Source organism: Anarhichas minor, unplaced genomic scaffold, assembly GCF_050575085.1.
Source record: "Anarhichas minor isolate MPS153535 unplaced genomic scaffold, ASM5057508v1 ptg000004l, whole genome shotgun sequence".
Taxonomy (NCBI): domain Eukaryota; kingdom Metazoa; phylum Chordata; class Actinopteri; order Perciformes; family Anarhichadidae; genus Anarhichas; species Anarhichas minor.
The window spans coordinates 8,201,037-8,223,867 of NW_027466450.1; the positions used below are offsets into that span (position 1 = coordinate 8,201,037).

The 22,831-nt window shown below is 44.8% G+C and overlaps 1 protein-coding gene across 1 annotated transcript; it reads left to right on the forward strand.

Moving 5' to 3' along the window:
• Positions 1–350: 350 nt before the first annotated feature.
• Positions 351–22,175, forward strand: LOC142968417 (activin receptor type-1-like). Its single transcript, XM_076108276.1, has 12 exons — positions 351–722; positions 10,300–10,373; positions 10,843–11,097; positions 11,389–11,661; positions 11,879–12,145; positions 14,833–15,038; positions 17,120–17,219; positions 17,993–18,139; positions 18,271–18,546; positions 19,892–20,089; positions 20,817–20,947; positions 21,094–22,175. Exons 2-12 carry the CDS (start codon positions 10,307–10,309, stop codon positions 21,226–21,228), a joined length of 2,055 nt encoding a protein of 684 aa, XP_075964391.1. The 5' UTR covers positions 351–722; positions 10,300–10,306; the 3' UTR covers positions 21,229–22,175.
• Positions 22,176–22,831: the final 656 nt, after the last annotated feature.

Below are 22,831 nucleotides of genomic sequence, written 5' to 3' on the forward strand. Positions count from 1 at the left end.
AAGGCGTATATATGGGTAGCTTAATCTAAAGCATATTCATGAGGTCATGATATGTTTTGTATGTAAAGTTGTCATTTTTAAATGTAACTACATTTCCCCCTCAGAAGTAAAAAATAACATGGAAATACTCAAGTTAAGTACAAATAGGCCCACCACAATTCCTTAAATGACCACTTGCATTTTGCCACTGTCTTTACACAATATAATTAATTCATTGATTCTATGAATTATTCTTCGACCCTTGGAAATAACACAACATTTAAAGAAAGACGAAGAGCTACCTAGTTTTATTTTGAAACGCATGACCGGAAAAGCCCGTATTTATCGTGTCGTTTCACGCCGCTTAATCACAGAGAGTTGTTGCAAAGGTAACTTCCTCCAACCCTGGCTTTTTGCCTTTGTGGGTTCGAGTGCGAGTCGTGAAGCCCCAGACAGTGCCGGTGTATTTGAAAAGGGGCGCACACCGTTTAAAAAAAAAAAAAAAAGTGTCTTTATGTCTCCTCTCTTCTGAATATCGCATATATTTTTTTTTTGCACCGAGCAAAAACGACGGACGTCAACGCTGGCGTCATGTAGGCTCTGCTGCGCTTCAGACTTTGGGAAAACAAATCGGGTATTGTCGGTGAATCCTCGGGAGATGGCAGAGTAAGTTCGACCTGCGCCAGTTTACCGAGCTCTCATAAAGCACTTTGAAGAAAAAAAAAAAAAGAGACCCCACCAAGGTAAGTTTGATCATCGCGGAGGCCTGGCTAGAATCTAACTGTGCATAAAGCCTAACAGACATTTCCACAGACGTGGAGAAGTTTGCTGATCCCTCTCAGCTTTTCCTCGTAAAAAAAAAAAATCTTGGCCTGTTTTGCAATTGCAGCCACATACAGCAATATATGTACGCTCCTTGTGTTGTGTGAACAGATGCCCGCATGTTCTAACGTTACAATGTATCGGCTGTGTGGTTTAGCAGAGGGGGGTAGCAGCCTTCTCCACGCAGCGAAGCCTATTTTCTTTCTACGCGTAAAAGAGATGTTTTTTGGTCAATGGTGATGATGCTAAACGTGTGACAATAAACGTCTCGAGTCTAGCATTGCGACCTGTAATATCTACGTCACGTGCAAGCTAGCAACTTTGCAACTAGTCGTGACTTTGTTAAGAGGTTGCTGTTTGTTTTTTTTGTCATGCAAACCAGTCTTTTGGGAGGGTCGTTCACTGCTTGATCGTGTGTCTCATCATCCCACGCTGAGCACTTTAACATCACAATCGCAGTCCTGGGGGGAGGTGGGAGAGCCCAAAACACACACACACACACACACACACACACACACACACACTTAAAATGCTAGTAACTAGCTGGCAATGAAGTGACATTTAAGACAAATCTCCAATATAGTTCTTCCAGAGTATTTGTTTGACATGCCTCTCCCTCACCGAGGAACAATCAGACCCAAACAGGAAATGGTGTGTGATAAGATTGCAAGGTGGCAATTAAATGTAAAGCCGGCAGACCTGCTGATGAGAGGGTGCCAACTTCATTACCAGAGGTGTTAAAGCTAGCTGCAAAACATTCAGGGGATAATTGTGCCGATTAAAAGATGTGTGAAAGGGGAACGTCTCACACTGAAGTGTTCTTCCTTCCGAATCAACTCTCTAGAAAATCCCATTCCCACATACTAATCAGGTCTCTCTTCACTAGTGGCCCAAATGTCTGGGGAGCACTTGAATGTGCATTTGTTTTTGTTGTTGTTGTGCAGCCTAGCCTGGTGGAGATCGAACACAGCACGGCCAAAGCTCCCGTTAACTGTGTGATGCACTTCTGCCGACACACCTAAACCATTCAGTTGACCGCACTTTAATGTACATGCATGGCACCTCGTTTAATCTATACGGGTTAGCCACTCAAAGCAACATGCAATACATTTAATGTTGTCGGTGAAGTCTCCTCGGACCGGATTGGAGGAATCCCAGAGGAGATGATCTGTTATGGTTAGGAGGCGGTGGGGTTTGCGTGGTTGCTTGAGGATCTGGAGTGCGTAACCCCACAGCTGACCAGTCACTGAAGTCGGGGCCTCCATGTTGGGCGCCTGCTGTGCGTCTGGCTGATAGTGGTCTGAGATATGGTTCGACTCCGGGGGGGTCTTTGACCACCCCGTCCTGCTCAGCCGAGGTAACGGGCACACCGGCCTGATTGCGGTCGCTCACCCCGCCATTGTGATTGGTCCACTCCTCCTCAGCGTCTCTCGGTCTACAACAATGTTATTGTTTGGCCTTGGGCCAGTGTCATTGTTCCAAACTGCCTCTCTGTGGTAACTTATTCCTCCACCAGTTGGAGGTTATCTGTCTCCCCAAGACTAACAATGCATTCCCAACAATGGGGACTGGTTTGGAGTGTCTTGGAATGTTGAATAATTATTTTCCTCGCATTTGTTTTAAAGAGGCCTTAAGTGTGTCTGATTTACCATGATGCTTAGCGGTATTTATGTCGTTACGCAATCCTACTGCCAATAGTAATATTATCAAAACGTACTGCTCAGAGTACTACAAGGGAAAGTAATCATTGGTTCACAGACACTATTAGAAATGATGTTTTAGATGTCCATCTGAACGTTCTCCTACAAATGCTTCATTCATGCCTTTTATCCACAATTAGGACTCCCGAATTCTCGGGCTGCAGATATCTTGGCCTCTGCACCTCTGATAGCGATCGTTTTTCTGTGCACAGTAATTTGGCTGTCAGAAGCAGCTTGCAGTTTTGGGTTTGGTACAATATGCAAGTGGAGGCAGAGGGAAGCACTAGCTCCAAAAAAAACCCCAGAGAGAGTGGTGTGTGTGTGTGTGTGTGTGTGTGTGTGCGTGCGTGTGTGTGGAATCAGGTTACACAGTCTGTCATTAACAAGAGAACTGCAGTTATGAGACCAAGATAGACGGCTTCAAGTCTGAGCAAGAGTCTCATAGCTCCTCCATGTAGGTGGCTCTGGAGTCAGGGAGGAAGAGAGGGAGGGGATACTCTGTGTGTGTGTGTGTGGGAGACTATGTGTGTGAATGCGGGTCGGAGGCGGCGGCTGGAGGATAGAAAGGGGGCAGAATTTGGCTTGAAGTCTACAGCTCATTGCGGCAACCTTTCTAGCTATCTTGCTGCAGTTTTGGCCATATATATCCTGTGCGTGTGTGTGCACGTGTGCATCAATGTGTGTGTGTGTGTGCATCAGTGTGTGTGTGTGTGTGTGTGTGTGTGTGTATGCTGATTTACTAGAAAGTTTGACAAGCAACAAACCTGGCATCAGACGAGGCAGCAGGCTGCAGAGAAACGCAGCATGTGGGTTGAATTTGCCTCTGCTCTGTGCTCGTGTCCGGCTCTTTAGAAAGGGGCCCCTCTGTCTGCAGTGTTATTTTTAGGCTCAAAAAAAAAAAAATGCTTGAGCCTTTTTAATAATCGTCAGCTTTATGTAGCCCAAACATATCACGATGAGAGGAGCTTGTCTGGGACCTGCGGGCAATGCAGTCTCAGCATGACATGGGAAGTTAGAGAGAGGGGGGGGGGGGCGGGAATAGAAAGATAAAAGACCGCCTGTGTATTTGCCTGATTTTGAGTCTTGTTACCGTTTGCTGTTTTCGGAATCTCGCTCTTTTCTTCTGGTGGCTCCGCACAGACTTATTGATTTCTCTCATTCTGTGTTCCAATGTTGGATGAGGACCAGTGGAGACGGATAAAAGGGATACGAGACACTACTGTCATCACCGATGCACACATGGCTCCTCTCCTCTCTCTCTCTCTCTCCACACTAACCCCAGACTGCACTGGAGACAGTCTGCAATACACACTTTATGAGCCCTTCATTTGCCTCAGTGCTCTTGTCTTATCGCTCAGCTGTTAAAAGTTATGGCTTTGTTTCAGTCTCTCTCTCTCTCTCGCTCTCTCTCTGATCACATTCCCTCGGTCCGAGGCATGGACTTGTCTACGACTTGGAAAATAATCCGTTTCATCTCTCGGGTCACGAGGGGTCAACAACTGAAGTAGCTCCGTTTATAATGGAAGCACTTCAGCAACACATTGACAGCGCTTGCTTGAATCCGTCCGGTCCATTCCCCATGATGAGCCAAATGGGGAATTTGTTAGGTTTTAGTTATTTGTCAAACTCAATGCTTGGACCGCATTAGACAAATTCCATTCAGATCAAACATAGCTTTGAGTTATTGACCTCCATATTATCAAATCATCACAATCCAATCCACAAAGTTGAATCACGGCCCAGCCCTCCACGTGTTCACTTCCCGTGTTTACTACCGGCCTTCTTCTTCTTTAGAAGTCTCTCCGGAAAGGCTCAGGAAACTCCCGGCCATAAAGGCTCCATTGGCAGCAGGGTGTAATGGCTCCGGAGCGTAGCGCTGCACGTTCATTGTTTTCTTTCAAGCTGTTTGCTGAGTGATTGTCAGCGCGGTGATCATTGGTTTGGTGGATGTTTTTGTGGGTCACACAGCCGGGGAGATCACGATAGCCCCTCTGACTCCCGGACGCACACGGTGCAGAAATCAATCCAGACTAAATATTCCCTGAGCTTGGTCTAGCTGTGCACACGGCTCGTTCGGTCCGTTTTGGCTGATTCTCTTGTTTCACGAGAAGGGAGAATGTGTTTTAAAAGGGTGCACGGTGATACGAACCGAGGTGTCTTTTGAGAGTGGCATTGCCCCGGGGCAGTGAACTTTGCGAGACGGTCGTTTTGGAGGGAAGAGTGTTTGTGCATTCCTCGGTCGGCAAACATAGCCGGGGACCATAAAGATGCTGTTTGAATGGGCTTGTTTCACATGTTTTCATAGCTGTGTGATAAAGGTCTTAATTACTATGGTGACCATTGCGTTAGATGACTTGTTAACGGTGTCTTCACAATGCTGTAAAATCTTCCCAAGTTGCGTCTCACGAGATTTCAAGCCTTTTTGAAACCATAATAAAACCTTGCAGAACCCCCCCCCCCCCCCCCCAAAAAAAAAAAACTGCTATTACTTACTGGGTAGAAGTGTTGCTTTAGTTTCGGTTCTGTGTGTCTGTGACGTCTTGAGAAAACACAGAGCTTAGGTAGGGTGGGAGCACAGCAGGAAGAAAAGGCAGCTATTGTCTCTGATTACATCTGATCTAGGCCAAATACACTCTGTGTGTGTGTGTGTGACACTGTATCCATGGAACAAAAACCCGCTATGCCGTTGCCAACCGCAATGAATGTGTGAGTGAGGGTTGAACATACGCAGGGGGTCATTTGCATTTGATTACATTCCTCACACTGTGAAAGGAGGCAGCTGCTGAGATACTGTAGGGGCCCCGAGAGATGGGGCTCCGCGGATTCGTCTCCGCATTTGACGATGGGCCCTTGGACCGGCGAGGTGTGTTTCCAAAAGGTTATCGAGCTTGGCTTTTGTACCCAGCTGAAGCGCACGGCTTTCACGCGCGGCCTAAGTGCACGACACAGGATATCAAGAAAGGGTCAGCCTGTTTCACACTTACACCAGACAAGGTCACAGCGCCGCATTGAGCTCTGTTTCAACACTGCTGCCAGTACAATACCTGTGTTCGGTTCGTTATCATCTCCTCAATATATACAAGTGTTTAAAGCTGGTGCGTTTGGGCCGCTTTTGGTTCCATAAAGCAAAGTTTTGCTTGTGTTTTGTGCTCTTACTAACATGCAGATTAAAGCCAAGTGTGTGAGTCACTTGATGTTTATTTGTCAGAGAATATTTCACATTATCAAGCAAAAATATCTGCCTTAATATTTGCTGATCCTGCTGCTATGATGATCTGCCTGTTGTGGAAAGTCGACTACCATCTGGTCTATTGGTCGCTTGGCATAAACACGCCTACGCTCTGGGCTGAGCCCGAGTAACGTCGACAGTAAAGCGTTGGTCCTTGAATCATCCGCTTTCACGAAGGACCAAATTATTTCAATGTGGCCGCTGTAGCAGAGTCTGCAAAAATATCAACTCATAATTCCGTCCGACATTTTAAATGACGTTTGGCTCAAACCTTGTTTGATGCTTTGCTGCAGGTCATTTTACTTCATGACCGGTCTTCCCCTGGTCCTACATTTTCATCAGGCATTCATCGCACCCTCAGAATTTGATATTGTACAGCCTGACACGGATTTAATAGGAGATTATATTGGATCCATCTTGCACAGTGTGACATGTAATGGAGCTGCAAGATTGCCAATGTCACACAGTGTGTAGGGGCCTTCAGCCAACAGCTAGCTACACCACAAGCCTTCCACAAGACGGCCAGGCCCATCGAATCTCTCCTAAAGTGGTTCACCATTATCGTTGTGCTTCATGTTGAGTGTCAGGACGTTGTGAGGTAGTCCTTGGCTTTTGGAAGGCACATTTTGTTGGGTGGTCCCCCTGATACTCGATGTTTTTTGTTTAAACCAACACAGATCTTGTGTGTGTGTGTGTGTACTCCCTCATAACCTACTAAAAAGTTAAGGTTGTGTATTCTTTAAACTTTTAGTTTGAGTCACCCCAAGTGCTGTATTTGACTGTAGGCAGAGAATGTGCTGAGGTGACTGTGTTGCTTCGCTGAGCTGTAGTGTGAATATGAATGTGGGCTGCTGCAGAGAGGACAACTTTCGCCCGCAGGTCTGTGTTACACCCACGTCCACCTAGGAGCCAAACCATCTGTGTGTCCCTGATGGCATGCTGGCTCTTTGGCTGTCTGGGTCGGGGGAGGGGCCGGTGCCGGCTCCGCATTGCCCCCCCCCCCCCCCAGTCTTCTGCCCGCTTCCTCCACTCGACTGCCTGCAGTTATTTTTTTTTTTTTCGCACAGCTTCCTCGGTGCCCCGGCTATTTGCGCCGCGGTAACTGTGCCAGCCTGCCTGCCTGCTCAGACACAGATCCCGCCTCTCGTCTCCCCTCTCTTGTGCCAGCGCGATGACTCAGCAGCTCCTGCAGGGCTTTCTGGCCTCCTCCCTCTTCATCCTCAGCGAATGCACCCGTGCTCATCAGACAAAGTCATGTTTTGTCATTCACAAGATGTCACCCTAGAAACAACAAATGCCAATACAATACATTTAAATCATCGTAACTGCCAACATGCGGTAGCATTACCGATCGCACAATATTTGAGTTTGCATGTTTAATCATCTCCATTTAATCACTTGAAAGTCTGCTCAACATCTCAGAGAAGTGCTTATCAAGATGGCCCTCTGGAGCGGGATCACTGGAAAGAGTCTGGGAAGGAAACATGGCGTCAAAAGACGGGAGCCTTGATAAGTGGGAGCGTTAACCCTCGCATACTTTTCACAGGGCCGAGTCTATCTGGACTATTTCTCTCCGGGTTGTACACACTTTGACTTCCTTGTGTCGAGCTAAATGTGGTCTCTGTATTCCCAAGAGCAGTGGTCAGTGCTGACGCATTTCAGAGGCATTGATATCTTCATACCAAATACCTGCGGTGGGGAGAAGCATCCAGATTCATTTACTAATGTAAGGTGTGAATCCGTAGTGGATGTTAAAAGCGACCGCATTCAGAATTTAAAGTGAAAGATTATCAACTCAAAATCTAAAGTACTGTTTGTGCAGAGGGACCCCTGACAAACGTGCATTCATACACACATTTAATTATGCCTGTATGTGTGTTATTATCACTGATGACTTCATGTGTAGGTAGCTTGGTTGAGATGGTTAGTTAAATCCTCAACAGTGCACCACATACAAAATATAACCACATGTTTATATTTACTACTTGTGCACTGTACTTTATTTACTCTCTACCGCTACATGAGCTCGATACACTTGGGATACCAATATTTAAACTGCCTGACTCTTCACAGACAGCGAGTCAGCATCATAATGCAATGCATTGCAAAACAATCACACAATCACAGTTGGGTGAAATTTGGCCACCTTTCCAAGCTTCTATTGCGTACTGTAAGAGTCATTCAGTAAACCTGGGAAAACATAATTACCATGTGGTATCTATGCTGGTTTCTTATTACAACACCACATCAGAGGATATAGGACGAGGGAGTAAAAGGAAAAGAAGGGGGGTTGAGACAGATAGTTGGTGGGGGGGGGGGGTTCAGAGCACACCCTTGGCAGGATGTCAGCTCAGTGAACACACACAGTGCCGAACACTGCCAGAGAATTCAATATGCAGGGATAGAGAGAGCTGCGACACACACACACACACACACACAGCGCCATAAAGTTGTCTGCTCAGATCGCAATCGGTTGTGCAGATGCTCGCCCTGCCTCTCTCCATTCTAGAATACACACCCAGGACTAGAATCACTAGTCCTGGGTGTGTTCATCAGGCGAAGCTGCTAGCCGGCTTGATGATATGTTTAGCAGCCAGCTTTGCCTCACGTGTGGATACATGTGGAGTAGTTTATGTTCAAAATAGACTGTGTAAAACATACAGTAGTGGACGTGTGATCAGGCAGAAAGGCCCTCCAGGTTTTCCTGCGCAGACGGAAATATTTGCTTTGTAGATGACGGCACGTAATAGGACCACCGAGCGGCTCGGTCGTCGGCGTGCGCCTCACTGCTTGCGATGGCTTGTTTAAGACGAAGTGTCCTCGCGGAGAGATAAATTGAGACGGCGATAACTTCAGTGCCCCGTCGAGACTCTTTCAGCAGTAAATATGAACAAAACAGCAGCAGCAAATCATTTACCTACACTTATTGAAGCCATAAATGGAGCCCCATGACGGGGCTCTACTTAGTTAATTGAGGTGAGTTATTGATCTGTCAGCAACGTGAGTCGGGATATCGTGCTCTTTTTCGAGTGATATACGAGTCAATATCGAGATTAGACAGAATCTCCTTTCCGAGGCTCTAGCATGTGCTCCAGACTATTGTCTTTTACCCCTCTGCTTATCTCTTTATCCTGCTCCCCCCCCTCCCCCACCAGCATGGTGCCCTTCTTCCTGCTGTCCCCCTGGGGCGCTGAATCCAGACACCTCCTTGTCCCACTTCCTCCCTCCAGATTGAGCCCACACTGGCTCTGCCCTTCTCTGACCCACTGTCCCCCAGTTGCCCCCTGGCTAGATCTCCCCATGCCCTCCTGCCCATTCCCTGCCCCCCCTCCCCCTCCCCATTGCTGCTCCCCTGGTCCAAAGGGAGCAGACAGAGCTCCCGATTATCTCTGTGTGGCAGCTTCTGTTTTGTGCTCCGATTAAAGGAGCAGCATGTGGTCTGTGTGCGAGCGGGCCCGTACAGACGCCACCGTTGGACTAATGCTAACATCATGCGCTTAATCATTTATGTCTGGGAGACGGGCACAAAGGCTTGGGAGGGGATGGAGGTAAGGGGGGGGGGGGGGGGTGCTTGGGTATTTATCAGTGGCACAGATGCATTCAGGCGCGCAAACACATGCTTCCAAGATAACGGCCCCGGTGCTTAGTATGGCATAAACGGGGGCACGCTGTAGGCTGCGACGAGAACTCTCATGTCGTCTTTGGGTAGCTATGGGGGGGATTTTTTTCTTTTCTTTTGAGTTTACAGTGTGAGTAAATTGGTGTAAACTGGTGGTCTGTTAAAAACATGTGTCACTGGATGAAACAAACAAACATAACCGCACAGCCAATGTGGACGCTTCTAGAGACGCATTAAATATTGAAGGATGAGACTGTCTCCAGGTCTCTAAATGATAGTATTTGGGCACCCACACTCTCCTTGTCGTCCTCCTCTCTCGTCTGTCTGCTCCTCTCCCCTCACTGCCAAGCAGCCTGTCCCTCCAACAAACACACACATCACCACGCATGCACACACACACGTAGAGGCAGCCAATAAGAGAGCACCAGTCTCCCCATTGCTTGCCACTCAATGCCTTGTTGCCAGGACAACAGGAAGGCTTGAGACCCACTTTACTTTAACATTTTAAACTTGGTGTTGACTCTTTTTCTAAAAACAAGAAAAGGTCTCCCTCTGTAAAATTGCTTTTTCTATTACTCTTTGGTCGACAGTAAATTCCTGTCGGTCTCTCTCTCTCTCTCTCTCTCTCTCTCTCTCTCTCTCTCTCTCTCTCTCTCTCTCTCTCTCTCTCTCTCTCTCTCTCTCTCTCTCTCTCTCTCTCTCTCTCGCTCGCGTGGTCTTCTGTCTGTCTCTCTCGCCCTCTCTCTCTCTCTCTCGTGGTCTTCTGTCTGTCTCTCTGAATGGTATCCTGAAATATGTTTTTACAAAAAATACCAAAAGGTATTCTGTATAAAAATTGCCATCATTTGCTCTGAATACAATTCCAGCCCCCCTTCTGCATGTACATTTATTCATCGGAGTGCAGCCTCATTTTTATGTTTCTCTCTTCTTCTTTTTTTTTATCCATCTAGCTCTACAATGGCGGTGAGGGGCATGTTTCTTTTGGTTGTGATCGCCCTGGTCCTTCCCTGTTCAAGCCTGGAAGGTAAGTGTCTTGTCTCAAAACACAGCTTGTCCCAAGTACATGTAGTAGCTTGAAGGGGGTGTGTGTGCGTGTGCGTGTGCGTGTGTGTGTGTGTGTGCGCGCGCTGGATGTCTGTTCTCTTTTACTCTGGTTAAACATGCGCACAATCCTTCAGCCTCTGTCTTTCTCTGTCCCCCTCAAGTCTTTTACATGCACAGACCAAAAATTCACTTTTTTTTCCCCCCTTCACCCGCCCCTCCCCAGTCTGTCACCCTTTCATCTGCTGTCTCGCAGTGTTATTTTAAAAAACTGCAGTGGCGATAGAATGCAGTAGAAAAAGGAGCTTTTTTTTAAGGCGACGATTCACAAATGTCCGCGTTCTGACAATAGATACTCGCAAAGGATAAGCACTGATCATCTTTTGTAACACATTTTCAGGGCTGAATTCTGACCAGTTACATGATTTTTTTTATTTTTTTTTATTTTAAAGGTGATGTTAGTTCCAGAAACTCTGTATGTTTGTGTGACGGGGGCTCCTGCAGCAGTGGGGGCCGGTGTTTCGGCCAGCAGTGCTTCACCTCCCTCTCCGTGCTGAACGGGACGTCGGCCCTTCAGAGGGGCTGCATTGTGGGTAATGAGGAAGGGTCGTCGCGATGCGAAAGCCCGCCGACTCCTGAGCTGCTGGTAGAGTGCTGCTTTGGGGATTTGTGCAACATGAACGTCTCCTTGCAGTTACCGGTGAAAGGTGAGGTGTTTGAACCCATAACAGTGTGAAAAATAACCTGCCTGAACATCTGTAGGATTTTCATAATCAATGCATGGAAGCAAGTGGCTTAGTCTTTTTAGAATATGAAGAAATTGTCATTAAGTATTTGTCAAAAGTCATACATTTAAATCTACTTGACTGGCCTCTTCAAGCCACACAGCAGAGATCCATTTTCATGTTTTGTGATCTGAGTGAATGCTGTTTAATTTAATGGCCTGCTAATAGTATTGCTGTAATGGGTTTCCCCGTATCTTTATTTCCTCTTATCAGATATAGAACCGTCTGCTGGCAGACCGGTCCTCAGGGACCAGGAGTGTATGTGCGAGGGCGGTGTGTGTGAGCGAGACCATCGCTGTGCGGGCCAGCAGTGTTTCTCCTCTCTGGAGATGATTGACGGGGTGGCCGTCCAACAGAAGGGCTGCCTGAGGGACGACGAGGAGGGCAGAGTCACCTGCGCCACGCCACCCTCACCGGCCCATGTTGTCAAGTGCTGCCAGGGCCATCTGTGTAACATGAACGTCACCGTGCAAACTCCAGGGAGAGGTGACTTTGTGCACATTGTACACATTTCTCTTGGCTGCCGTTCACCATAGACCTTATGTCACCCACGATAATTTCATTTTATGACAAACTCTACTTGAATTTAGATTTTTAACACGCCATAAAAAAAGCTATATACATATTTATAGTAACGCAGGAATAGCTTTAATGATTTATTTTGTCGAAAGTGTCATTATTAATCGGCTATGTCCTCTTGCAGAGGAGGAAGTAAAGCTGCTGATCAAAGAGGAGCATGACTGTGTATGCGAGGGCAGCTCATGTGACAAAGAGAAACGCTGCAAGGGCCACCAGTGTTTCTCATCCCTGACGGTCAGCGCTGGCTCCCGGGTGTACCAGAAAGGCTGCTTCAAGGTTTATGAGCAGAGCACATTGACCTGCAAGACCCCACCCTCCAGAGACCAGACCGTGGAGTGCTGCCACGGGCACCTGTGTAACCTGAACATCACCGTGGAGCTACCTGTCAAAGGTACACTACGATGCCCAAGAGCTCCATCTACTGATTTCAGCATTGAACTGTGTACTAAGGAAATTGCTAAAACCCCTTTCAGAGTTTCTGAAAGGTTTCTCTTGGCCCAAGTTACACCTCTGTGTGGTCACACTCCTGGCACCTTATGAAACGGGGGAGACGGTGAGCAACCAAACGGAGGTTTTGAATATTGTTTAGTCACCGTCCACTTCCCCCTGTGTCCTCTCAGAGGCTGTCAGAGCGGGCTGACAAGAGCCCAGCGGGTAAAGCCACCTGGGAGCGAAGGAGAGGCAGGCATCTATACACAGAGCTGCTGTTGCGCTTTTTGTTTCTGTCCCCTTTACTTTTCTCTCTACGGCAGATTAATATTCATACCTACAATACCCCAGCTGTCTTTTTGGTTATATATTTGGGGATTAGCTCAGAGAAAAATACAACTTTCAAATGGGAAATATTAGTTTTGACTCAACCTAACTGGGTGTAGTTTAACGCATTAGAACAATTCACATAATGCAGGGGTGTCCAAACTTTTTTCAAAGAGGGCCAGATTTGATAATGTGAAAATGCCCAAGGGCCAACAGTCCCTGCTGACATTATTTTAAACAATACAAGTAGCCTTGTAGATAAAACGGGGATGAATTTATATCATTGTATAAAGAGTGACATGAGAAGATCAATCTCATGTCTGTAAATTAAATCAGCTATAATCACTATTTTAAAGTGATTAGCGACTCGTCTAAAACATTTAAAAAAGGAATAACTTCAATAGAATCATTCTATACAATGTAGCTTCTTTACATTCTATTAGAATGTAAAGAAGCTACATTCTGATACAATGTAACTTATTTACATTCTATTGGAATGTAAAGAAGTTACATTGTTGCCTTTTCTTTTCTTTTCTTCCCACAAGAACGTAATTTTGTCAGGTTGATAAAAAAGTCACTTTACTTCCTGACAGTTATTTTACCACAGGGGTGTCCAAACTTCTTTCAAAGAGGGCCAGATTTGATAATGTGAAAATGCCCAAGGGTCAACAGTCCCTGCTGACATTATTTTAAACAATACAAGTAGCCTATACATACATTGTTATGTAATCATTTTATTTTCAATGACAGCAAATAGCAATGTAACCAAATGTAAGCATTCATGTGTGAACACATCTCAACAACTATTCTGCCTTTCTTTCACATCTTGAAAGTCAGATAACACAAAGAACAAGCCATCTAAAAGCTAATTACATAGAAACTGATCAATATTCTCACCTCAAGGCAATCTTAAATATGACTTAGTGAGGGTAATGAAAAGTTGTCTCACATTTAAGTTCAACACACATGAAACAGGCTAACGAAACAAATCAAGTTGTCTCTTAGTATGTGATGATGGCTCTTCAGTGTTACGAGCCAGGCAAACATTAGCAAACTCGGTCTTCTTCTCGGGGCAATTATGTTTTCTGCTATTTTCATAACAGTCTTTGATAAACTCACCTTCCGTAAAAGGTTTGTCATGTTTAGCAATTACCATGGCCACTTGGTAGCTTACTCTGATGATGTTTTCATGTGAAAAGGACCGCTGCTGTGAGGCCACGTTATCTTGGAGTTGCTTCACTTTTCTAGCACGGTCGCTCTCTGGTAGCTTGTTGTAGCATTAGCATGTTTGGTCTCGTAGTGTCTCTTTACATTATATTCCTTAAACAAGGCAACAGTCTCATGACTAATTAGGCAGACACAGTTGTTTCGGTTTTCGGTGAAAAAAATATTGCGATCTCCACCTCTCCTGGAAGCGGCGGCACTCATTATCGACTTTCCTTTTTTTTACTTGCCGTAACATGACAGTTCAAGGGTCAGAGCCAATTTCAAACAGCCAGACAGTTACAGAGTGGTGCTGCCACCATGAGGTAAAAAGAGGAATTGCATGTTGAATTTGTATGATTCATTCATTCCGTTTTGACTGTGCTGGCGGCCATAAATAATGCATTTTAAGACAGAAGGTGCGGGCCATATAAAATCTGACCTCGGGCCGGACTTTGGACATGCCTGACATAATGCCTTATGTTACAACTCTCCCCAGTCTTGGTATTACATTGCCACAAATACATATATATATATATATATATATATATATATATATATATATATATATATATATATATATATATATATATATATATATATATATATATATATATATATATATATATATATATATATATATATATATATATATATAAAAAAAATTTTTTTTAAGCTAAATGCAGCCCTGCCCATGTGCTTGGTTCAAGGCTGGTGAGTTCCTACAATGTGTTGCTAGTTCTGTGTATTTGGGAGAAAAGGGGATCATTGTCTGGCAGAGTTGAGCCGTCTTTCCCTTTGGTATGTTTGGAAAGTGTGAATGGTGGTCAGTTCCTCAGGCCTGACCTCTGCTGTGTGTGTGTGTGTGTGTGTGTGTGTGTGTGCCCCCCCCACCCCTAACTGGTTTCTTCTGAAGATCCAGAACCTGTGATTTGTTCTTGTGTCGCTGCTCCGTTCCAGTGGACGCCTCCGTCTGTTGTCGACTTGAGCACTCAGTCTTCTGACAGATGCAAGCCAAATCCAAGCTTAGAAATCGAGCTTTATTTTGCGTTCTAAAAAAAATGTCCAAAACGAGTCTGAAGAAATCTCACCCCGTGAACGTTTTCTCTCCCCTCACAGCCGATGAGCTGTCCAGCTACAGCGTGACCACACTGGCTATCGTCATCGTGGCGCCCATCATCATCCTCATCGTCCTCTCTGCTGTCGCTATCCTGGTGTTCAGACGCATCCACAACAACCAGATGGAGAGACTAACATCCCGAGATGCAGAATATGGAACTATCGATGGCCTAATAGCATCCAACGTGGGGGACAGCACTCTGGCGGTGAGTAGGATTCTACCGCCTAAGCTCTTTGGAAAGAATAGTATTGGAGCTGCTCGAGGCATATTTTAATTGAATAGTATGTTAAATGTCAAATTCAATTCCAGTCTTTTATTTTAACCCACTTATTCCTCTCTGTGCTAGCTGCCATATAGAAGTTTGATTAAGTAAATAAATCAGTGAGGTGCCTCTGTTTACTGAGTAATAGAGTTAGTAAAACAGCCAGTATCATTAAAGGCACTGAGGAAGGAAACATAAATGAAATTGTGTTGGCTTTACTATCTTGATGTATGTGAACTGTAAGCACAGCTGTATTATGAAAGAAAATGAATATCATTTCAAGGTTGGTAAAGGATTATATCAAATCACTTGGTGTGTGTGTGTGTGTGTGTGTGTGTGTGTGTGTGTGTGTGTGTGTGTGTGTGTGTGTGTGTGTGTGTGTGTGTGTGTGTGTGTGTGTGTGTGTGTGTGTGTGTGTGTGTGTGTGTGTGTGTGTGTGTGTGTGTGTGTGTGTGTGTGTGTGTGTGGCTATTGCTGGAATTCAACTCTAAAACTTGTTTTGAATCTTTTCTATTTTTCCAGTCTGTTAGAGGGATGTCTTCCGCTATTTATTTTCTCTCCACTCAACTGTGGATTGTGAGTTCTCTGCGGAGTGGTTTATGTTCCGAGGCCCACTAAACTGATCCAGAGTTTAGGTGGAGTCCTGTGGTTAGCGTTCAGTCTGAAAGACAACCCAGCACATTCACTGGCTTACGCACTGTGTAATCAAGTTCAGCTGAAACTCTGTCTCGCTTGTGCCCCGACAAAATGCACGACGGTTACCGTCCATTTTGTCATTCTGTATCCTCACCAAAGCATACGTTTTTAAATGGACATACATGAGTGTCCTTTTTTCAATTGAAGGCATTTCTATACACACTTGTAGCTAAAACTTTCAGCTGTCATTGAAGACGGAATCTCTTTTTCTAAGCACGTTTAGATTATCCCATTTATCTTTAATAACGAGACTTGTAAATAACACGTCTTACTGTTAAAGTATGATCATTCATGAGTATATATATGTGTGTGTCAGAGGAAGAAATAGCTGATTTTGGCTTTCTTTCAAGCTATATCCAAAGTCCATCAGTGCACTTGGCAATGAAAAGCCCAAATATGGAGCCGCAGAATGTTTGTTTGCTGCGGCATAATAAAAAATAAAAAAAAGTGCTTGGCAGCACCCTGAGAAAGGATATTAGGAACAGTGGTGTGGCTGTGAAAAGCATATCAGACTGAAACACATGTGCTGGTCCCTCTGGAGGCTGCTGCCCAAAAGTCGTGTGATTATGGTGATATTGCCTCGTTCTGATTGCATTCTGCTGCTTAGCGGCCTGGCCCAAATATACCCTCCGAAAATCAATCCTCCTGTACCAAAGAGAGGGATTTAAACTCTCTGCAGAGCAACTCATCCTTCATTTTATGGCCTCTGTCTCTTGCGTTCCTGTGTTGTGATTCCAAATTGTCTCCCAGGCAGCTCTTGCATTATGCATCTGTTTATCTGAGGCATCACTCTTCTTTGTTGTTTTCACTCCTCATCATCTTCCCCTCCCAGTTTAGCCGTTTGTTTTGCTCCAGCAGATGCCCGCTCTGTTGCGGCACACTGCCCTCCTGTGTCAGCACCGGGATGCTGCATGTGTTTTAGCTGAGATAAAAAAAGAAGAAGAAAGGCTTAGCAGCAGCATTGCACCTGTTTTGGAGTCTGGCCCTTGGTTAGAGAAAAATCTCCAGCGCCCACACCAGTCATCGGGGAGGGGGTGGCACTTCTGTTGTTTACACAGCAGGGGGTACTCTGCACCCCCAGCACAGACGCACACAATATCGTGATACCCACGCTGCTTACCCCCCCCCCCCCACACACACACACATCAAAGGCTGCCTGTTGTATTCGTCTCCATCTAAGTCCCAGATGCTCCGTATTTCATCTTTTTTTTCATGCTCGAGCCGCAGGATTCCTTTGGGAAAGTTTTCATTCAACTAGCTCACATGCAAATAAAACACAGACATGTGCATTTACAAAACCTGTACTTTCTGTTTTTCCTCTTTGCCAGGATCTTCTGGATCATTCCTGCACTTCAGGAAGTGGCTCAGGACTCCCGTTCCTCGTTCAGAGAACTGTTGCACGACAAATCACACTCAATGAGTGTGTAGGTAAGCGCCCCGTTAAAGGCTGTTGTCATATTGACAACGGCGCTGCCTCAGAAAACTCTGCCTCCTGCAGGATGTGTAAGGGCATATATGCAAGATACAGTACTATGTAGCATTGTTTACCTCACGTGTATTGACAGAGGAGCAAATCATTGTTGCTGTGATAACTTGCCAGAGTTATAAATTCCCCCTTGAAGAGTTGGAACTGGCTGTGAAGCATTTTTCTCTACTCCACTACTTGTATTTTATATGTATTCTTTTGTATATTTAATATGCATTAATTGATTTGTGGCCACTAGGAGGCAGCAAAGTAAGCTGATATTTACACAGACGCCACAACGTTACCTGCTTACAATGTTGTTATTGTGAACATGTTAGAAAACTGATGTCTATGTCCTCATTAAATAGCTACATGATACCGATGAAAGTCATTTCATTACTTGCTTTCCATTTCGCTAAACTTCAACACATCGTGGTCTGTGGCTGCAAAATGTTTGACTTTCTTTATCATCCAATCAGACGCTGACCAGTAGCTTTATCTACTATTTGGAACTGTTCAGCCAGCATACAGTGAACCTCATCACAGTTTGTTGTTGCTAGAAACTCCCTTCAGAGAGACGATGAGCTAAAAGAGTAAATAATGGTAATTCTAGCGCTAAGAGCAACCTTTAGACATAAGAGAGACAAAAGTATCAAGTAATGCTCGTGTAAAGTAACACAGTTTTTACGAGTCCATTTCTGTGTTTGCTCATTCCTCCCATGTTTCTGCCCGCCAGGTAAGGGCCGTTACGGTGAAGTGTGGAGGGGTCAGTGGCAGGGAGAGAGTGTCGCCGTCAAAATCTTCTCCTCCAGAGACGAGAAGTCCTGGTTCAGAGAGACTGAGATCTACAACACTGTGCTGCTGAGACATGAGAACATCCTGGGTGCGTACCATGTTTCATATATACAGGCTTAAAAAAAAAAAAAAGACTTGTGCAGGCTTCCATACAATGGTGCGTGTATTGATCAAAGTTTAGTTTATTAATTGCATTGATAATATTTCACTCAATTTTAGGCTTCATAGCTTCAGACATGACCTCGAGGAACTCCAGCACTCAGTTGTGGCTGATCACACACTTCCACGAGATGGGCTCCTTGTACGACTACCTTCAACTCAGCACCCTCGATGCCTCCAGCTGCCTCCGCATGGCGCTCTCCATCGCAAGCGGCCTAGCACACCTCCACGTTGAGATCTTCGGCACTCAGGGCAAACCGGCCATTGCCCACCGAGACCTCAAGAGCAAAAATATATTGGTTCAAAAGAACGGACAGTGCTGCATTGCTGACCTTGGTGAGAATGCTGACCAATCTATATCATAAATCCGCTGTTTACATTTCCCTACGCTGTTTTAATCAAATAGTTATAAAAGTTTAACTTTTGGGAGTCTGTACCTCTTGAGATTGAGGTCATGGTTCTCTGCTGGAAGAACGGTAGATTGCGCCCACTAGCTTGGGAGTGAGTCAATGCCCCAAGCGAGGGAATTCAAGTATCTCTGTGTCTTGTTCACTAGTGAGGGTAAAATGGGCTGTGAGACGGACAGGCGGTTCAGTGATACAGGCGTTGTAAGAGGAAGCTGAGCCGGAAGGAAAAGCTCTCGATTTAGCAGTCCATCTACGTTCTGACCCTCTCCTATCGCCATGAGCTTTGGGTTATGGTAGTCGGGCAGCTGGGCTCAAACTTAGAGAGAGGGTGAGGAGCCCAGACACCCGGAGGGAACTCTGAATAGAGACGCTTCTCCTTTGCGTCCAAAAGGGACCAGCTGAGGTCGGCTCAGACATCTGATCATGATGCTTCCTGGACGCCTTCCTTGAGAGATTTCTTGGCACGTCCAACTGGTAAGAGGCCCCGGATTAGACTGAGAACCCGCTGGAGAGATTATACATCTCATCTGGCCCGGGAACGCTCCAGGGTTCACCAGGAAAGAGCTTGAAAACGTTGCTGGGGGAGAGGGTACGTCTAGAATGCCCGACTAAGCCTGCTGCCGCCGCGGCCCGGCTCAGATAAGCGGAAAAGATGAGGGTTGATGGAAAACTACTGACGGTTGTTTTGAAGATTGAAAGTTGTGGTTTATGGGTATTGCATAAGAGATGCATCCTCAATAATATCCCTCTACTCGCATCTATCCGCTTAGCCATATTTGTTGTTAATTGAGGCAGAACATCCACCGCCTAAATGTACCACCGAGCCCTTGATCAAAAACGCATTTAGAGGAACTCTGACCACTTTATCTAATACACCAATGTTCCATTTGCAGGTGCTCGAATAACAGCAAATTCAGGTACACGCCATAAGCTTGCGACGGACTCGGCATGTTTACATGCTCGATGGAACAAATTCTGCTCCGGATGACGCATTTCGCTGTTCCTGACGAACATGGCAGCAGTTGTTGAGTTGTTTTTATGTTGGATTACATCCTGTGGGAACAGGGCTTTTACCAAAAACAAGTAGTGTTTCAGCATCAGTCGAAGGAGTGAGTGTCGTGTTTTGTTTCATTATAGTTGTCAGAGACTGGACGCTTTTAAGTCCCCTACCACTGAAAAACACCAGAAGGCTGTTTTTCACATTCAAACAAATATTTTCCATACGCCTCATATCTGGAGGGGAACTTTATGCGTGTTCTGTGTTTTCGTGCTAGGTCTGGCCGTCATGCATTTTCAAGACACCAACGAGTTGGATGTGGGGAACAACCCCAAAGTGGGCACAAAGCGCTACATGGCCCCGGAGGTGCTTGATGACTCCATCCAGATGGACTGTTTCGAGTCCTACAAGAGAGTGGACATCTGGGCCCTGGGCCTCGTCCTGTGGGAGATCGCCAGGAGGACAGTCAGCAATGGTCAGTAAACGTTCTACACAACATGGTGATGGTGCAGTCGTACCTTATCTTGTTGTTATCAACTATCGTCCTCATTTCCAACAAATCTGCATTACCTACAAGCAGCATATTGTCACTTTAAAAAAACAAAGTGGTAGATTGTGTTGTCACTGTTTTTTACATATAGTTGAGAACGTGTTTCTTTTCAGATCGAACACAGAACCATTGCTTTAAGTCGGGCTGGGATAGAAATACTTGGCTTTTGTTTTTTCTCATTTAAGTTTTTATTCGTCCAAACACATCAAAACCATACACAGATACATACACAGATACTAGGCCTGTCAGACTGCACCCCCCCCCCCCCCCCCCCCAAAAAACCCCATTAATTATGGAAATATCTGGCTGTGATACACACGACAACATCTACTGTCTGTGGTCTGTGGAGAAGCCGGAGACCTCTTATGTGAAATAAAACCTACTTCCTTCATCCACTGTCAAATAGGTTTATCGCCTTACAGTAGGAAGTGGGCTCTCAGCAACACTTAAGATATTGATTTACCCTCCACGCAGGAACCTCATGTCTCTATTTTGTCCCATGCCTGCACTCGAGAGCAAGTTAAGAGCAAAAAAAAAAAAAAAAGAGTGTTTTATGTGTCAGCCATTTGTCAGTGTAACTTTATTACACTTTGTTTTTAAGTGATTGAGTGTTCTTGAAAGTGAATTGCTGCATGCACCGCTCTCCTTGCAGGCATTGTAGAAGACTACAAGCCACCTTTTCACGACGTGGTCCCCAGCGATCCCAGTTTTGAGGATATGAAGAAGGTTGTGTGTGTGGATCAGCAGAGGCCCAACGTCCCAAACAGATGGTTTTCAGACCCTGTGAGTGATATTTATATAGTTATTAATATACAGTATATAGTTCAAGTCTGCATGCTTTTGATATCCAGATATAAGAGCATTTCAGCGATATTCTAATGTTGACACTGGACACACCGATTGATTGATTTCTCTTTATTTGTTTTCAGACTTTGACCTCCATAGCTAAACTCATGAAGGAGTGCTGGTACCAGAATCCGTCGGCCAGATTAACAGCGCTGCGCATCAAAAAGACTCTCACAAAGATCGACAACTCTCTGGACAAAATCAAAACAGACATTTGAGTCTGCCTCGAGAAGAAGAGGCAGACATACTTTAAAGGCCTTTTGAAGACATCCAGAGGGCGGGCCAGCCTAGAGAAATCTCACGAGACAAGAGACTTGATCGGTTCAGTGCCCTTATAGTGGCACAAACCTATATTTATTTTAAAACACTTGGCGGGAAACATTTTGGCATCCAAAGATGGCTTACCGGGCATTTCTGAGACTGCCGATGGTCACGGAAATAGGAAGATATATATTAAACTTATGACATAGGAGCTGGACTGTTTGCAATGTTATTATAAGGAAGAAACTGTTACCTGGGCATTTGATTAGACTCGCTTTTGTTAGAACCGCAGATTTATTTGGACACGTTTTTGTTTTTTTAGATTGAAAATGTCTGAACATATTAGCAATTTCACTTTATCTCTTCAATTGTACTGCATCGTTCATTTGTACTACGGTGGATTCATTTGGAAAAGAAATCAACTTGCCAATTTAATCTGCATACTTTCTTAAACGGCAATGGCAGCGAGCAGTGTTATGTTTTACTTTGTGTGCACCTCTGTTTACAATACTGTCAGAAAAAGTCTCCTGGGATTACAGCTGCGTCGGGGGCACTGTTCTTTTCCTGAGATATCGTCCAACTGAAGGTACTCTGTTGCAAAACTTTTGTGTATCGTCATGGGGTTTTTACATAGAAGTACCTGTACCTGTTCTATGTTTTGTTTCTTCAGCTTTACAGAGACAAAATGCTAAAGGAACAAATACACTATCTGCTAGATACTGAACTCCAGTCCTCCGGAGGCCTGTAAGTAAGCCTGTAAATCCTGTATACTGTCTTAACGCGTGCATTGTCGTCTTAATGCGTGCATTGTCAAGTAAATGAAGTCAAACTTCAGCCTTTTTTTATTTCTTTAACATTTTATATTAATTAGTGATTTATATTAATTAAATAGGAAAAAAAAGTGTTTTATTTGTCTCATTTGTCTTGGTGCTGTATCTTGTAGATTTATTTATTTTTAACATTTCGTCACTTCGGTCCTGATTGAAATACCTCGACGACTATCGGACGAATGAAGATGAATTGCACCAACATTCATGGTCCCCCGAGGATGGATCTAGTTGACTTTGGTGACCATCATTTTTCCTCTCGCACCCCCGTTGGGTTTGCATTATCGGTTTTAAAGTGGAATGTCTCAACCACTATCGTCATGAAATTTGGCCCATGCATTCAGGTCCCTCTCAAGAGTAACTGTTATGACTTCAGTGATCTCCTGAGGTTTCATCAAGTCGAACTTTTAATTTGTCCAATACTGTGATTCATGACAAAATACCAGCAAAGCTAATGACTTTCTCATCATTCATAGCTGTAGTTTGTGTTTAGTGCTAATTAGCAAATGTTACAGACTTACTGAGTTGTTAGTATGGCTTTGACTCTTGTTACACTTTGTGTTACTCCTGTGTTAGAACATGTTTATCAGCTCATTTTAATTTGGTGCTTCCTGTTTAGACTAGTATTACAGTTGTGACTAAAAGTAAAGCTCTTAATCATTCAGGATCTTTATTCCAGTAATTCCATCTTTAATTCAATAGGAACCTATGCCCACAGTATATAGTTAGTCAT

Bases quoted from the DNA above. Each gene is read 5' to 3' on its own strand.
- LOC142968417 (XM_076108276.1), top strand. From the start codon at position 10,307: ATGGCGGTGAGGGGCATGTTTCTTTTGGTTGTGATCGCCCTGGTCCTT. The intron at 11,098-11,388 runs GTGAGGTGTTTG...TCCTCTTATCAG, and splicing joins CTTGCAGTTACCGGTGAAAG to ATATAGAACCGTCTGCTGGC. The intron at 11,662-11,878 runs GTGACTTTGTGC...GTCCTCTTGCAG, and splicing joins CGTGCAAACTCCAGGGAGAG to AGGAGGAAGTAAAGCTGCTG.